Source organism: Sarcophilus harrisii, chromosome 1 (genome assembly GCF_902635505.1).
Source record: "Sarcophilus harrisii chromosome 1, mSarHar1.11, whole genome shotgun sequence".
Taxonomy (NCBI): Eukaryota; Metazoa; Chordata; class Mammalia; order Dasyuromorphia; family Dasyuridae; genus Sarcophilus; species Sarcophilus harrisii.
In genome coordinates, this window is record NC_045426.1 from 424,821,683 (window position 1) to 424,839,900 (window position 18,218).

The window sequence follows — 18,218 nt, forward strand, 5'->3', positions numbered from 1 at the left end:
GAAAACTGAAAGAGTACTGAAAGAGGAGGTAAAATGGGGTAAATTACAACACAGGAAGAGGGGAAAAAAGACCTATTACAATTGAAGGAAAGAAGAGAAGGGATAAGCACTGTGTGAATCTTAAACTCATCAGATTTGGCTCAAAGAGAAAATATCAGACATATCTCACCCTTTTGGGAAGTAGGAGAAGAAAGGGGGAAAGAAATGGGGAGGCTAATAGAAAGGAAAACAGAAGTAGAAGGGGAAAGGCTTAAGAAAGGAGAAAGGGGCTATAAAGGGGAGGGTAGTTTGAGGGGAGGTCGTGTTCAGAAGCAAAACACTTATTTTTCTTGAGGGTTTTTAATTAAGAAAATTAGGGTGGGAGATCTATGTTTTCTTTCACAACATGACTTGTATGGAAATGTTTTGCATAACTTCATAAGTGGTTTCTTAATTGTGGGTGGGGATAAGAGAGAGAACCTGGAACTCAAAATTTTAAAAACAAATGTAAAAGAGAAAATTTTGTTTTGAATGTAACTGGGGGGGGGGACAGTAAATAAATAAATGAATGAGTGAATAAAATAGAGCATAAATTTATGCATATCCTTTGATCTAACAGTATCACTAGTAGGCATGAATACCAAAACAGATTACTTTTGAAAGGAAAATGAACCATTATGTCCAAAAAAATATTTATAGCAGCTCTCTTTTCAGGGCAAAAAGTTGAAAATTCAGAGGAGGCCCATCAATTAGGGAATGGCTCAATAAAGTGTGGTATGAGTGTATGGAATATTGTTCCATGGGAAATGATGAGTAAAATGCTCTCAGAAAAAAAGAAGGATAAAAACCTGTAAAATCCTCCATGGACTCGAGCAAAGTGAAATGTATTATGTACAAAGTAATGACAATGTTCTGGGATGACCAGCTGTAAATGCCATTCTCAGCATTACAATGATCCATGACTACACTGAAAGATTTATGATAAAAAATCCCATCCATATCCAGAGAAGGAACTGAATATAAATTGAACCTCTCTCTTTCTCTCTCTACTTTTTTTTTCTTTGAGGGTTTTTTTTTTTTTTAATTAGGATGAAAGATCTATATTTTCTTTCACAACATGCCTTTTTATGGAAATGATTTGCATAACTTCACATATGATTTCTTAATTGGGGGTAGGAATAAGGAAAAAACCCAAGAATTTGTTTTAAAAAACATGTAGAAAACTTTGTTTTAAATGTAACTGGGGAAAAAATACTAAATACATCAAAAAAAAAAAAAAAATGTGAAAAATAAGCTGTTTCTATACCCCTTTACATTTTCACTTATTGAAGACAACTAATTTATCCAGAGTAATAATAACCAATTGGTGGCTAGGTGGTACAATGGTTAGGTACATGCCTAAAGTCAGGAAGACCCTGAGTGCAAACTCCACCTACAGACACTTACTAGCTGTGTGACCCTGGGCAAATCATATAATCCCAATGTTTCCAAAAAAACAAAACCAAAGAAATAAGTATCAACTTCTGTATTATGGCCAAAATGCAATAAATCTTTTCTCAATGTGGAGAAAGTATATGCAGCTCATTGATGTCCAAAACAGGCCTATCATATGTATTAAATGCTTATGTACATTAACAGTTTGTCAAGCTCCATTTTGAAGTCACAAAAAAAAAAAATAGCTTAATTGAGGAGATTACAGGGATCAAATAAATCATAAAGTGGATTTTTTTTAAAGACAAACTCCTTTCGTTGTAAAATCACATAAAGTACAAAAGAAAGCAAAGTGTGAGAATTCCAGAAATGGATTCTGTTATTAAATGGCTAGAACTTGTTTAAATACTTACTAAAAAGTTTGTAGGAGGCGAAACTGTAATTCGATAATGATATAGTCTGCCAGCATTGTTGGTCATAGGACGACAGGGTTTGATGGGCTTGAAAGGAAGAAAAGAAAAGTGTTTTTATATAAGTATTAAGAGTTAACTTCTAAGAAAGGGGGAGGATAGTTTATTTTCCTTTAGAGAAAAGTAAGGAAAGTTTTGACATGTCTAAGTGACTGGTAATCTTAGACAAATTGAACTCTCTGGAACTCATTTTCTTCCATTCTCTGATACTGTTATCCTTGATACAAGTTCACATCACTGCACACCTGGGTTATTTGCTGACTGATCTCTATGTCTCAAGTTTTTTTTGTTTCCATTTTTCCTCCATTCACCTGCCAAAATAATCTTCATAAAGGACAGCTCTGTGTCGCCCACTCAACAAATTCCAGTGGCTGCCTATTAACAACATTTTCTTTGCCTTTTAATACCCTTTATAACTTGGTCTCTTCCTACATTCCAATATTCCAAAACCTTACTTTCTGATTGAGTGAAACTGGCTGTTCCTGCCTCATAGTATTCCCTTTCTTGATTCCAAATATTTACACCAGCTAAACACAGTTCTCTTCTCATTTTCATTTCCAGGCCTCCCTGACTTCCTTCAAATCTTTGCTAAAGTACTTGCTGGCAAGAAATATTTCTTCTAGTCCTCTTTATCTCAAAGCCTTCTATGTCAGGTACCCAATTTATCTTGTACGTTTTTGATTACACAAATATTTTCTTGCTTACTCTCCAGGCCGAATGTAAGCTCCTCAAAAACAGGAACATTCTTTGCTTTTCTTTGAGTTCATAGCTAGCATTTTATACAGTGCCTGGCACAAAGAAAATGCTTAATAGATGCTAGCTGACTAATTATTTCTTCTGTAAAATGAAATGGCTGGCCTACATAAATTCTAAGGTTTTTGTGACCTTTTAAAAATTACGATATGATTCAATTAATAATACAAAAAGCCAAAATTTAATCTCTGGTTCAAGTTTCACTGTAATAAAGAAAATGGAAAAACAAAGTGTGCTAACAGAAAAAAAGCAAATGAAGATGTTGGCCTTGATGACCCTATGGTTTCTGTGAGTTCTAATTCCAGAACTTTATAATTCTAAGAATCCTAAGAATCATCATAAATTTTACTAAGAGCACACAGGCAGAAAAAGAGACTAGAATCAAAGGTCTAATTTGACACTGGAAGTAGAAAACGATAACTGGTGGAAGTATGTGTGTGTGCATATATTATATGTAAACAACCCTTACCTCCAATACATACACATAGTGCAAAAATCAGAAGAAAAATAAGGCAAAAGAGAAGAAATATAAACCAAAATTATGGAGAAAAAAAAAATCCAATAACCATCATGGCTATAAGCACCATGAATGAAATCATTAACTTTTTAGAAATTCTTCATGAATTATACTTAATTCTACTTGTTCTAAGAAATCAACAGCTGATTAGTGTAAGCTGACTTTTTAGTGGCAAAGAGACAGAAACTAAAGGAGTAGCCACCAATTTGGGAAATGGCTGAATAAACCATAGTTTATGAATTATTATGAATATAAAGGAATTATTAGTGCATCATAAAAAAATCATCAAAAGAATGATTTGCCCCATAAAGTGAACAGAACCAGGATAACAATATGTTCAATAACAGCATTATAAAAACTCAAAGACTTAAGAACTCTGATCAATGCAGTCATATGGTCCAAGTGCACCAATGATGAAACATGCACCCTACCTCTTGACTGAGAGACAATGGACTCGGGGAACAGAATGATATGGGGCTATTTTTTGTACAAGGTCAATGTGGAAATTTGCTTTTACTCTATACATTTATTATAAGGTTTTGGTCTGTCTTTTAAGTATTTTTTCCAAAAAGGAGAGAAGAAATAGTCAGGAGCTTTTTTTGGTTTGTTAATTGGAAAACAAATTAAAAAGGAAAAGAAATTAATACCTCAAGGCCATAGCTAAGGTTTTTTTTTTCCCTATAAACATTAACTATAAAGGAAATTTGTTTGATTAAAACAATTCTGACACTTGCAGTTATGAGAACTAAATAATAAAATATTAAATATAATGTTTCAAATTTTCCAAAGTACTCATCTTCAAAGTGAAAAACTCGGTTATCTTGAGGAATATTCTACCTCAAGTTTTCTTTGAATCTGTCAGTAGCTAAAAAAAATTTCTTTATAGATGATGGTTATTTTAAAAATATGTATATGACTTTGATGGAGAGGAAAAATATTGGTTTCTGCCTGACCACCCATTGGCCCAGTACTTTAAAGTCTAATGTTCCAAACCAGTCACCTCTTCACCCGGGTAGATGCTGTGTCGGATTCCTGTGCGCCTTGCTTTAGCACTGCATTTACAAAGAGGGCCATCATTCATCTGTCAGAGAAAGAAGGTAATTGCATTTTTATTGAAAAAGAAAAAAAAAACTATACAAGATGATGTCTCAGAAACAATTTCAGCTTTCATGTCATCAGTACTTTAAGCCCCTTAAGAGCCTGTCAGGGACAGAAGATAAAGTGGATGCTCTAAAACCCATAAAACTGCAATGTATCCATATGTAGTCAGATAAAAGAAACCAAATAGCAACATTAGCTCTCAGTATTATTTGGGCAACCAAGAAGAAAATACCAATGTCAGTATACTTATTTGTCCCCATTTTACTCTAAATCTGTCTATATATTTCCACAACTAATTTTTAGGAAAAATGTACTTTTCCACAAAGAATATAATTTCAACTTAATGAAACAACTAGTGATCTGAATATTTTTAAATCTGAATCACTCTCAACCAATATTAGGAATATGCCTTTCAGAATCAGAAAACTTTGAACGTATGACAAGTTTTAAACTTGTGTTTTACCCTGCAATTTTATTTGGCACTTAGTTTAACACTGAACCAGGTCACTTGTATACTAGATTTTTTAAGAGTCTACTACTTGAAAACTACATCTACACTATATAATCTCTGTCCCCTGGAGATGTTTATAATTTGTCTAAACAAACAAAACAAAACCATGCGGAAAAGTAATCAATTATTATCTAAAAATTATTTTCCAAAGGACAGTCATGGACATGTAGGTATCATTTCTTCTATCTCTAAATATATAAATCTACAAACCAGAGTTCTTCAAGAATTCTTTCTTTAAAAGTGGCTATCTAACTTCTGCTTTTGGGCATGTCACTAATAAAATGTTAAATAACAACTGGCAACGAAGGAAACTTGCCAACTTCCAAGGTAATCTGTTTCATTTTTAGATAGATTTAAATGTTAGGAATTTCTCCTTATACCAGAAACTAAATTTAAATCAATCTCTTTCGCTCATATATCCACTCACTGTTTCTGATTTGCTCTTTTCTTTCCATCTCAAAAATCTATAATGATCCTAAATCTAGTCCTTCTTCAAAAATAGTCTTTTAAATATGTGAAGTCAGTTATAAAGCACTTTCCTAGCCATACAAATAACACAAGTAAGTGTTCTCTTCTAAAGGCTAAACATCCCTTGCTCCTTTCAAACTATTCTCCTATTCAGTTCAATTGTTTTTCAGTCCTATCCAATCCCACGTGACCCCATTTAGGATTTTCTTTACAAAGATACTGTAGTGGTTCTCATTTTCTTCTCCAGGTCATTTTGCAGATAAACTGAGGCAGACATGATTAAGTGATTTGTCCAGGGACACAAAGCTAGGAAGTATCCAAAACCAAATTTCAACTCGGAAAGATGAATTTTTCAGGACCACACTACATTTAATCCACCACTTAGCTGTCCTTTCCTTCTAAAGCCTTTCTACTTTATCCTCCTCACATTCTTTTGGATATACCTATGTGTTTCCTAAACTGTGGGACACAGAACTGAACACAGTACCAAAATAAGTGTGATGAAGGTAAAGTAAAATGGTATGACATCTGCACTATTTCTGGATAACATTTCTCTTAATATTTAACTAGTAGTTCATCACATCATGACAGAGTGATGATTTATACTTAAATTTACAATCCATTAATAATTCAAAATATTACTTTTAATATCTCTTGATCTCATATTTATAAAAATGACATATAAACCTTTATACTTGTCCCTTTTTAACATTTTCTTTTATATGCCCTCCCTCTGTAGCCTGCCAAGAAATCTTTTTACATTCAGCCTCTGTAGTCCAAAGCATTTGCCACTCCTCCATGGCTCACGGCATTTGCTATTTTGGCAAAAATGCCTTCTCTGTTTTCAGGCATGTCACTGATAAAAACATTAAATAGGGACAAGTCAAGCACAGATTCCTAGAATTCTCTACAATGAATTTCCAACAAGCTAATTATAAATTCAATTGTTTGTTTTAATAACCGAACTAGTTCCAAACCTGCCTAATCATACCATCACTTAGCACACACTTCTACTTCTTGTCCCCAAAGAAAGCATGACTTAGTCAAATAACGGTAAAATTTAAATATACTATATCTCCTTATAAATGGATTTCTTTTGAGTGCTTTATTGTAAAGGAATTTATGCATTTTACTAAAAATATAAATTAGGTTAGCATGGCATGATGTTTTCCTGCTGAAGCCAGAGTATCTTTTAGTTATTACTTCCTTCCTAAATCTTCAGAAACTATCCTGTCAATAATAATTCTAGAATTTTAACAAGTATAGAAGTCAAATTTCACTAGCCTACAACTTGCAAAAGACTAGTCTTCTGTTCCTGAAATGAACCATTTATTTATCTCTAGTCCTTTAGACATTTTCTCAATTTCCAAGTTCTTCAAAGCTCTCTAATCACACTTTAGTAATAAATTGCCAGGTGTTTCCAAACAATAAGATGCAATTTTTCTTTGCTTACTGACTTTAATACAGATGGTAGCTATTTGCACAATTCTTCACCTAATCTGACTTCTACAATCTGATGTACAAGTTTCTACTATGTTTCCAGTCCATAAATTATCCTCTATAGAAGAGAAAGCAAGCAAATGTGACTGTCACCTAGTCATCTCATCATTGTACATTACCTTCATTCCATCCACCTCAAGTAGTGGTCCTCTCCCTTCTTGAATTATCCTTTTGCTCCCAACCTAACTAACAATGTTCTTGTCTTTGGTTTTCACCAGGCTCAGCTCCTTCTGGACTTCAATGTTCCTAATAGAATCCTTACAATACCTTTATATTTATCCTGAGTTACTTGACCTCGTTTTTATCTTCTATGTCTTTTACAAAATTCTCAGTTGGGGAGAATCTTCTGGCAAGATGAATGAGTAAGAAATTGGCTCTTTGCTCAGCTTGCTTCCCTTTATCACTTCAAAATAATAAATGTCAAATAAAATAACAAAATGTAGTGAAAAAGAAAAAAATATTAGAAGGAAATGCCCAAAGGAGGGGGAAGGGGGAGAAACATCAAAGATAAAAGAAAAATAAATGAAGATAACATAAGGTAATGCTTCCTCTTCTATGAGCAGAAATCTTCAGAAGAAAACTCAATAATTATTATAACCCAAATACTAGACCCGTTGGTTGAAAAATTCAAAGAATTAAAGGAAGAAATAAAAGTACCTAAGAAGCACAATCCTCCTCCCAAAACAAAATAAAACAAAAAAATTGGATACCATATTTTGGGAAATCACAAGCAAGTTAAACTGAACAACTTGGAATAGAGAACAAAGTGTAGAGTCACAGAATCAAAGCAACAGAAAAGATTTTGAAGGTAGGTTGGATAGGTAGGTATCAAGCTCAAGACAAAGTATTATAAGCAAAAGAAAATTTATCTAATGAAATACTCTTGTCCAAAGTGTCTTTAGGGACAATTTAATGGATTACAACGAACCACAGCTCAGAACTTACATACCCAGTCTCAGAAAATCATAACTCTGCAATGTTTAGTTTTGAGTCAAACTTGGAAGGCAAAATGACACACAAACTTTAAATAACAACATATGGCATACTGAAAGTACAATTCTGTCCCACTGCTGAGCGTATTTACCTTCTTCCAAGGATGTTCATCCAAAATGTGCAAAAGAGAACAGTCACCAATCACACCAAAGCCCTTTAGAACAATAGTTTAAAAATAATCATACAAACCTGTCCCGGGTCATTATACCAGAGTTCTTCATGAAGTCGATCAGGGTGGGCTTTTTTGCGTTTGATTTCAGCAATTACATCAAAAACATCAGAGTCTGAACTGCTGGAGCAGCTGCTGTCGTCATCAGAATCACAGTCAGATTCACTGGAGCTGTCTAATTTAATGGAAGGTGGGCCAGAAAGGAGAAAAGAAGAATTTTTTTTTAAAATATTAGAGATTTCCAAGTGACCCAAACATCCAAACTTTAGGTGTTTAAACAAAACTTTAGATTTTAAGGTAAACTCCAATAAATATTACTAAATCCTCACCATATAAATAACATACACAGCACTATTAGGTATTGCAATAGGTAATACTTGATCTTATTTCTCTCTAGTTCATAGTCTTGTGGAGCCTGAAATCTAATTGTGGAAACAATATTCATATGTACAAAGGCTAAACATGATAAAAGAATTAATGATTAAGTGTCACAGTTTACTCATTTAGTATGAAAATATGGTATACAATTTTTTTTTAAAAAGAATATCTGATCTGGGCTCAAAAATCCTAGATTCCAGTCTTAGAAGTATACTGAGAGTACAGAATACAAGCCTTAAAGGGAACATGACAGCTGCCTTCGAGTATCTGAAAAGTTACAGTGTAATCTTGATTAGTGTGAATAATGATTCTACTGAATAGTTTAATATTCTAATAATCTACATATTTCTACTGGAATAGAATTGATCATAATTTTCAATAGTGTGGATCTGAATACATAAAACCATTTCACAAAATTCCTTATTCACACTATTATAATTATAATTATTACTTTATAATAGGATCGGATTCTATTTTATGAAAGAAATATGAGACATGCTTGTTGCTATATAATAAGCACAATTTTGTGCAGGCTGATCTTGTTTCAACACAATAGAATATTTTAACAATTTAAGCTGTCTATCAAAATACTATACATATTCAATCAAATGCCAGGTGACCGTCTTAACACTGATATTATACAAAAGCTTACTATTTTTATTATTATTATTATAAATATAGTAATAGTCAATCAGTAAGTGTTTATTAAGTACCTATTCTATGAATGGTACTGTACAAAGTAGAGAAGGATATAAATAAAAATAATGAAATACTTAGAATAAGTTTTTATTTTAATGGAGGAGAGAAGAATAACATATAAAAATATACCCCACATAAATATCAAGTAAACGACTACAAATATATTCAAAAGAATTATATACAAGATAAACTGGGAAGGAAGGCACTAGCTATAATAAGAACAGACATTAAAAACTTACAAAGCAATTAATATCTCAACTATAAGTCAGACTTTATTAGAATTACAGATATTAATCTATAATAATCTACCATAATCTTATGCAGCACACAGTACCGGTATTACACCCATTTTACATTTGAAGAAATTGAGAATCAGAGAGGTTAAAGTTGCACATGGGCACACAGCCAATATATTACGGGCAATATTTATACCCAATTCTACCTTGACTCCAAAAATAATCTCTAAAGGCAACATTCTTAATCCTGTTTACAAATGCTAATATCATCATAGGATGCCTGATATTCCCCTTACTGTCATTTTTTTAAAAAGGGGAAAAAGCAGGTATGTATATTATATGGTATACTAAGTAACTGCTCTTAAAACCAAACCTGAATCTCTAGCAAAGGAAGTCATACATTTAGAAAAAACTTCAAGCTTTAAATTTAAAGTACATCAAAAATTACTTAAAATATTTCCTCTGTAATCATTTTCAAGTCCTTTGAAATCGTGTTTCTGACCCAATTAATGTAAAGAAACTGTCCTTTGAAAGGTTAATAATTTTAATCAATGAAATACTTAAATTGAACAGATTTTTCTGAATCCTTACCCCTTTCATGTCGTCTGACAATACTGACACTCCCTTCCTCCTGAACATCCTTTCATTCTTTGGCTTCAGGGACACTACTCTTTCCTAATTCTCTGGCTTCTCTGACCATTGCTTTTCAGTGTTCTTTGCTAGATCACTCAGTTTTTTTTTTGCCCATGAAGAGGGGAAGGTATTCTTTAGGACTCAGTCCTGGACCTCATTCTCTTCCTCTACATTCTTATTCTCATTCTCTCTCTCTTTCTGTATTTCTCTTCCTCCCTCCCTCCCTCCTTCTCTCTCTCTCTCTCTTTTGCTTGGTGATTTTTTTATTAGCTCCCATGAATTGAACCTTTCCCAAGCAAATGACTTGCAAATCTATAAATCTAGCCCGTATCTTTTACTTAAACATTAATCCTACACTACTAATTGCCCGCTGAACATCACTACCTACACATATCTTAAGCATCTCAAAGTCAACATATCTAAAACAGAATTTATTAACTTTTCTTCTAAACCTGTCCCACCTCTAAACTTCTCTATTTCTGATGAGGAAACCATTATGTTACCAGGCACAAGATTCACGACCTCAAAGGCATCCTCCATTCTTTCTTTCTCTTCACTCTTCCTAGTCAATGCCCAATTTTAACCATTCTAGCTCCACAATATCTCATATATTCTCTTTCTCTATACTTACATGGCAATCATCCTTCTTAAGGCCCTCATCACCATTCATTTGGATTACTTCAATAAGCTCCAAACTGCTCTTCCTGCTTCCCATCTCATTTTTGTCCAATCCTTAAGGCATACAAGGACCAGGTCCATAAACACAAGACAGATACAATATTACTCCCCTGTTAAAAAACTTCAATGGCTTCCTAATACCTCTAAGACAGAATACAAACTCTTAACTTTGATATTTAAGGTCCTTTACAATTTGATTCCAAATCACATATCTTAGCAACTTCCCTTTTTATACTTGAAATTTCAGAAAATGTGACTAATAAACTTCATATTCCATCATTCCCTGGCTCTATTTCTGAGAACCTTCCTTCTGTACTGAACAACAGTTCATCTCTTCTATGAAGCCATCCCTCACTACAGCAGTTGTTAGTGTTCTTTTTATCCTCTCAGTGTTTTCTGTGCTAGTTTCTTTCTCCCAATAAACTGTGAAAAAGAAAAAGGTTATTTTATTCTGGACTTAGTATTCTGTTGTTGTGACAGAACCTTCCATAAGAGGTACCTAAAGTTTGTTAAATTTGGATTTGGATTAAATTTTGTACCATCTCTAATAGTGTTGTTGTGAAGAAAAGTACACACTATGGCATATGATTTATAATTTCTTTTTAAAAAATGTTTTTTAAGAAATGAAATAGTCTGTTTTAGAGTTAAATAGATACTTTTGAAAATTCAGATACTAATCCTTCCCAAAGACTTACCTAAATCCTCATCGAGTTTGGTCTTGGGTGGCTCCCATGGGGGCCTCACAGCTTTTGCTTTTGCTTGCCTCTTCCCCAATTCTTCTTCAAACTTTTCATATAAATCTCGAAGTCTACTAGTCCCAACAACGGTAGAATCTCCCTTAAAGGAAAGTATACACCAAAAATAAATAATAGTATTAACAAACTAATGTATATATAACATAGCAAGTCTATTGCTTAACAACAAAATATCTGTTTCTACTTTGTAAATTTAAAAACAAAATCTTCTTTCCGACGATCTACTGCTAATATTCCTAGGGTGAGAGAAATAGGCAAAATAACAATTCTGTTAAGTTATCTACCAGTGATGATGAAGAAAAAATCAGATTAAGAGGGATAAAGCTCAAAGTATAAACTTTAATCTTGCCATTCTCCCATTTCCCCTTAGGATTTTAAAAGTTGACATACACCTAAAAACATTATAGAAAAATTCATGGAATTATCAAGAAACCAAAAAGGAAAGAAAAAAAGTACCTCTTATTAAGCTATTTCCCTAGATTTTGAATTTGGGCTTTCACAAGAAAGGTTTAAAAAGAAGAGAAGGACTTGCACTGAATTGGGGAGGGGTTTGGGTAAGGCTGGGGGTGGGAGAAGTTGAGAAGGGAGCACTTTGGATTTAAAACTAGGGATTTAATTTAGGACAAAGAAATGTAGAAGCATTTGGGGGAACTTGAGAAGAAGCTGAAAGAAAACAATTTGCCTGGAAGAAAAAGACCTGTAATACAGGAAATAATGAAGGAAAAAAAAAAGGAGGGGTTGAAGGCAAAATAACACTTCTAGACTTCAAATTATACTTTAAAGCAGAAGGCATAAAACCCCATTATATTAATTAAAAAAAAAAACAAAAAAAACAAAACAGAAAGACCAAATGGAAAAAAAACAACCAAAAAAGGAGAATCAGAAAAATACAACTCATTATAAAAAGCAAAAAATACTCCATGTCTCTAAGGAGTTTATAATCTAATCTAATCTAATTTAATGAGGAAGACAACATGCAAACATATACAAATCAAGGTTTCATAACAGGACAAACAAGAAATAATTAATAGAAAGAAAGCACTGAGATTATGAGGGGTTAAGGTAGGCTTCCTATAGAAGGTGAGATTTTATCTGGGATTTAGGTGAGATTTTATCTGGGATTTAAAGAAAATTAGAGGGGTCAGTAGTAGGAGGAAAGGCATGCAAAAGTTTAGGGATAGGAGTGTTAACCAAAAACAATATCAATAAGACAGTGTAGCAATTAGATTTATTACAAGAGAAACAAACACGCATATGGAACATTTTGCCAGGGCAAAGAGTTTACAAGTCATTCAGAAGTTAACAAATTTTGACAGTACAACAAAGGAAGGAGGAGAAAACAGAAATCTCCTCTTAAAAGAAAAGTGGCAAAGACAGAGTAAAGGAACAGTAAATGGGAGAAGAGAAATAAGGAGATGGCAAAAGTGGCATGGTAGACCATGAAGATATGATAGTCTACTTATCTAGAAGGGTATAAGTTGCGCAAGTTGTTTCTCAACCTAGTACTGACTGACTGGCACCTGTCTTGACTTCCAAGGACACAACAGGGAATCCAGCTTAGTGTATAAACAACAAATTATATCAGCTGGGGGAGAGGGGGTGTCCTTGACACATTCAAGACTTCCAGAATACTCTGGGTCCAGTGTTCCTGGAAAATATGACAATTCAAAAAGAGAAGTTCAGGGGATCCCTTACTATTACTTAAATGTGAAGAGAGAATACTTGGAGCAGAAAAATACAATGTTTTATTCATGCAACAACCAGGACACCATTGTCATTAGTCTGAAGAGGATAGTAAAAAGTCTAAGTTATGAAGGGATTTGAATGCTGGATACAATTTAGTTACTCCAGGAGGTAACAGGAAGCTACAGGAGTTAGTTTGTTTATTTGTTTTGGGGGAGAAAGATAACATGAATGGAGCTGTGCTTTAGGAAAAACACTTGAAAATATAGATTGGAATAGGGAGAGACCAGAGGCAGGCAGACCCACCAGCAAACTACTTTGGTAATCTAGGTATGAGGTGATAACGGATTAATTGAGAGATATTGCAAAGGTGAAATTTGCAAGTCTTCCCAACAGCTTAGATATAGGGGGGGGGGGGGGGGGGGGTGATAAGAGATAACTGAAAATTACCTTGAAAAAAAATTTTATTTAATAAAATTTAATAAATTTATTTAATAAATTATTATTTAATAAAACTTCTGGGAAAACTGGAAAGCAATCTGGCACTTAATACCAACAATTTATAACCTATTCCATAATAAATTCTAAATAGATGTAACTATAATTAAACATATTACGAAAAAATTAAAAGAGCAGATGTTACACCTAAAATTAGAATAGTCTTAACCAAAGAAGAAATAGAGAAAATTATAAAATATAAAAAAAGGTTAGATTATATTAACTAAATAGCATATGCAAAAATATATCAACATACCTAATATAAGGGAAATTACTGACTGGGGGAAAAATTTTGTAGCAAATTTCTTCCCATAAAATTTTGGTATTCAAAATATATATATATGCCAAAATATTTATAGAATCACTTTTTTTTGTGACAGATAATTAGAAATCAAGTGGATGTCAATCAGTTGTGAAATGGTTAAACAAAATGTGATACATAAATAAATATACTGGAATACTACTGTTAAAAAAATGGTGTTTGTGATGAATAAAGAAAAGCGTGGAAAGATTTACATGAAAATAAGCAGAGCCAAGAAAACAAGAAATGATAAAAAGAAAAAAAAATCCCAATAAATTCAACAATATAAATGCAAAGAACTATACATCAAAAAAATCAAGTGAATTATAAAGTGAATTGTCTAACTATATAAAATTTAAAAAATCAAACTAATCAAAATGAAGAGAAATGGGAGAACATCCCCAACCCATTCCTTTGTGGAAGTGAAAGACCCAAAGTGCTACAATTCTTCTTTAAGAAATATCTAAGAAAGGGAAAGGAACCTAAGAATACTTAAAAGAAACAAAAAGCATTAAAAAAATTTTTTTTAAAATATATACCAATATGAAGAAATTCGGGAACCAGTCACATTATGGTAGGTAAAGAACAATAAAGATGGAAAAAACAGCAATGGCGATTGCTTTAAAAAAAAAAATTGCATGGTAAGGACAAAAAATTGTAAAGGATTGAGAGGAGAATTATAAATTCTAAAAATTGTAAAGTGAGAGGAGAAATGAAGGCAGCAAGTATAAATAGTTTTTTTCCCCCCCTTCTAAAAGTCTGATTTTAAGAGAGGGAGAGATAGATTCCTTGATATGGCAAAGCCTAATAAAGAAATTTTAAGAATGGGAGACAAGTAAAATTGAAGTAAGAAATTAGTAAGTAAGAAAAGATTAAAGACAGAAGAGAGATATTGCAAATTCCCGGAAAAAACAGAATTAGAATAGAATCAAATGTAGATGTAGAGGAGTTGACTAAGAGAGGAAAAAGTCACTTTTTGGGGGTGGAGGGGTGTCCTAAGACTGAGGAATAGGAGAGGAAGGCAGATGATGATACCTGGGATTTTGAGATGTAGAAAAAAGGAAAACAGCTAGAGGAATCCATTCGTTCTTATTTTCTTGTCCATGATCTAGTTTCAAGAGACAATTTTTTCTTTCTCAAATTCCCACTTGGGAAACTGCTTTATACTTATTCTTATGTAGGAAGTTATTTAGAAAAGATAGTGAGTTAATACATGTACAAAACCTAATTCTAAATTCTAAAGTTTGTCTCTGAGAAAATGGCTTTTTATAGTCATCATAAATTCAAATCTAAACAAATCTAACACAGTAAATGTTTATGATGTGTAAAAAAGTTCTCACTCCACTTCAGACATACCACTTGATCCATGGGATCATTAGAATAGTAGCTTTCTGAATGAGTACAACGAATCCAGACTGGTTTAAGCAGATCCTCTTCTTCTTCTTCATTTTTGTCAGGCATGATATCCTCTGGCTCTTTGTCCTTGATTGAGGTATAGCTCTTTTCTTTGCCAGAATTCTGGTTGTCAAGCCATCGATCTCTGTCATCTTCCCATCGAGTTCTCTTCTTCTCTCTACTTGGTGATCGGCTTCATTAAGAAAGAAAAGGAAAAATAAAGTTTTGCAGTCAAAATTAACAGCATTCTGTACATTTTAAAAAGAATTATATTCTTAATCTCAGTCTTATAAACAAATGTTCATGATTATTCAACAATGAAAATTTTGCCCTATAACTGCTATCACTCCTTACAAACTAAGCTACAAATCCTTACTAGACAGACATTTTGAGTTATTACCACTGAAAAATACCATTTCAGTAAAGGATAAGGGACTTTCAATGAGGGAATAAATGCCTTTCTTTATAGAATTTTCATACCAAATATACATATGAAAAGTTTTAAGACCAATATATTCTGACAGTTAAAGATCTTCAAAGTTAATAGTCAGTTTTTCTAGTCTTCAAAAATAACTCTGTATAGAGTTTACATTTGGATCTAACATTGGATTATATTATTTTATAATATCTCAAATCCATAATGAATACAATTAATTTTCCTAGCAAAGCCAACCCCTTTTAAGTCTTACCTGCTAGTTCGTTTGTACTCTTTTTTGTAGGATCTGTCTGGAGACGGGGATCTTCGGCTTTCCCGGTGCCTGTGCCTGTCCCTGTCCCTGTCCCGTTCTCGCTCTCTTAAAGGGTTTAATACACAATGCTGTTTTTGATAGAAAAACTCAAAACCCCCATCCCATTTGTAGTTATCAATGTGTTTTTAAATAAAAAGATCTCACTACAGCAATTTTTCTAATTTTGCTCACCAGAGAAATTTGCTATTTTTCCTGTTAATGCCTCAAAAAGATAAAGCAATTTTTCACTCAACAAAAAAGTAAATCTCTTTTACAATGTTTACTGGAGATGAAAACTAATTACTAACCCTCACAAATAAGCCACAAAAAAAAAAAAAAAATCTAATAATAAATAAAATTTGATCACAGTCAATTTTTCTCAAGATCTTCTATTCACTTCCTTACTAAACTCTAATTTATCAGGTAAAATTAACATACTTCCCATTGCTGCATGGAAACACACCATTCTATCAAATTATAAGTAACCTGAAATGTAAGATTAAGAAATATACAAGTTGAAGGTCTATTAAAATTTATCCACAATAAAAAATATGGAATTAAATTAGCATTAAATCAATTGATAACTGAAATCCTATGAGGTTAAAGTGAAAACATATATTTCAACTATTCACTAAATGAATATCCAGAAGCAAATTTTCAAAATGAAATTTATTATCATCAGAGGCTATCAAACCAAAGAAAATAACCAAATGATTCTGGAAAGTAAAATTAGGGCTGCGAAGTCATGATACCATTAATATAGACAGTAAAGACCTTAAAAAACAAATAAGATTTTATCAAAAAATACTGTCAGTTTTTGGTTTCTAATTAAGAATTCTGTGACTATGTAATATGTTTCATCTTACAAAATTTAGAACTCACAAAACAGAAGAATAAATGTTCAATGTTTTGATATTAAAAGGATTGTTTTATAAAAGTTTGTTACTGAGGAAATCTTTTCAATATTATGTACCTCTAATGAATTTAATTTATGGAAAACTGTTTTACACATAACTTTTCAATAATGCCCATTGACCAAGCGTACATTGATATATATGTGTTGATATATATGTATTGATATATATGTGTATATCTATACACACACATATATATATATATATTTTTTTTTTTGGCTGGGGCAATTGGGGTTATGTGATTCGCTCAGCCAGGGTCACACAGCTAGGAATGAACTCAAGTTCTCCTATCTTTAGGACTGGTGCCCCCACTGATATATTTAAAAAAGATTTTTCTAGTTAAAAGTAATGTCCACCAAAAGAAGAGCACAAGTTAGAGACCCTTGAATTTGATATGACCCCAAAATTATTCAATTAAATTCTTCTGTTGGATTAATTTTATATTAAATATAATAAAATATTACTGCTGAAAAGAAAATTTCATTAATTTCTCCATAAGACATTCCAAAATTTCCATATTGAAATCATTAAAAAAAGATCTAATAAAATTTTAACTTAAAATATGTATTGAGAACACTCAAAGAACATCCTTAACTAGGATGATAAAGGGCCCTGAAAATATGAGACTATGTTATACATGGATTAATTAAAGGAACTGAGCATATCTGGCTTAAAGAATAAAGACTAGGAAGGATATAATTACTATCTTCATATATTTAAAGGGCAAACCTTTGAAAAGTTATGAGTATGTGAAGTGTCTGAGACGAAAGGGCTCAACTTAAAAGGACAGAAGGTACAAAGGGATAAATTTAGATTTGGAGTAGTTAAAACTTTTCCTAATTTAATTAAGCTATCCAAAAGTAGAATGAATCATTTTGGTAGGGTGGATATATCCATTTTGGGGAGATGTTAACAGATTGGAATTCTTGTTTGGTGCAGCTTACACTGATTTGTTTTTAGGTCCTTTTCAAAGATTCTGCAACACTATTCATACTGATAAACCAGAAAGTAGTCTGGTATGTTTAGGTAAACGGCATAAGCAATGTTTTAGATACTTCTTCAAAATCTGTCATTAGTGGGGTATAATGAATTTATAGACACAGCATACATTTCTACACTAATCTTTTAAAAATGAAGTTCACTTTAAAAATTGTTCAGGCCTTAAGGGAAGGGGGCGAAATATTATCTGTAAATGAAGGTGATATTAAAAAAAAAAGATTAATAATTTTTTGATTAGTTAAGCCTACTTTGACCTTACTACTATTGAACAAAATGGGCATAGTTTGAGAATGGTTTATTTTGTACTATACTTTCAAATTCTATTAAATTAAAGGCAGAGAAAGAGGTCATATGAAATCTGAGTTTAATTCATTAAAATACAATCATTTCTATAGCTGCAAAGTTTTATTCTAGTCTAAACTGATTTTT

The 18,218-nt window shown here is 32.5% G+C and overlaps 1 protein-coding gene across 12 annotated transcripts in view; it reads right to left on the reverse strand.

Annotated features, from left to right (window-relative positions):
• DROSHA (drosha ribonuclease III) overlaps nt 1-18,218 on the reverse strand; it is a 109,796-nt gene that overhangs the window by 76,008 nt on the left and 15,570 nt on the right. For all 12 annotated transcript variants that reach the window (XR_004230910.1, XM_031946148.1, XM_031946149.1 and 9 more), the window contains 6 exons: nt 15,838-15,942; nt 15,110-15,341; nt 11,212-11,353; nt 7,913-8,067; nt 4,151-4,231; nt 1,824-1,910 (listed from right to left, as the gene is read on the reverse strand). Coding sequence is in view for 11 of the 12 variants with exons in the window: in XM_031946148.1 (XP_031802008.1) it covers nt 1,824-1,910; nt 4,151-4,231; nt 7,913-8,067; nt 11,212-11,353; nt 15,110-15,341; nt 15,838-15,942 (802 nt within the window). In the remaining variant the exon portion in view is untranslated. The remainder of the gene's footprint in view (nt 1-1,823; nt 1,911-4,150; nt 4,232-7,912; nt 8,068-11,211; nt 11,354-15,109; nt 15,342-15,837; nt 15,943-18,218) is intronic.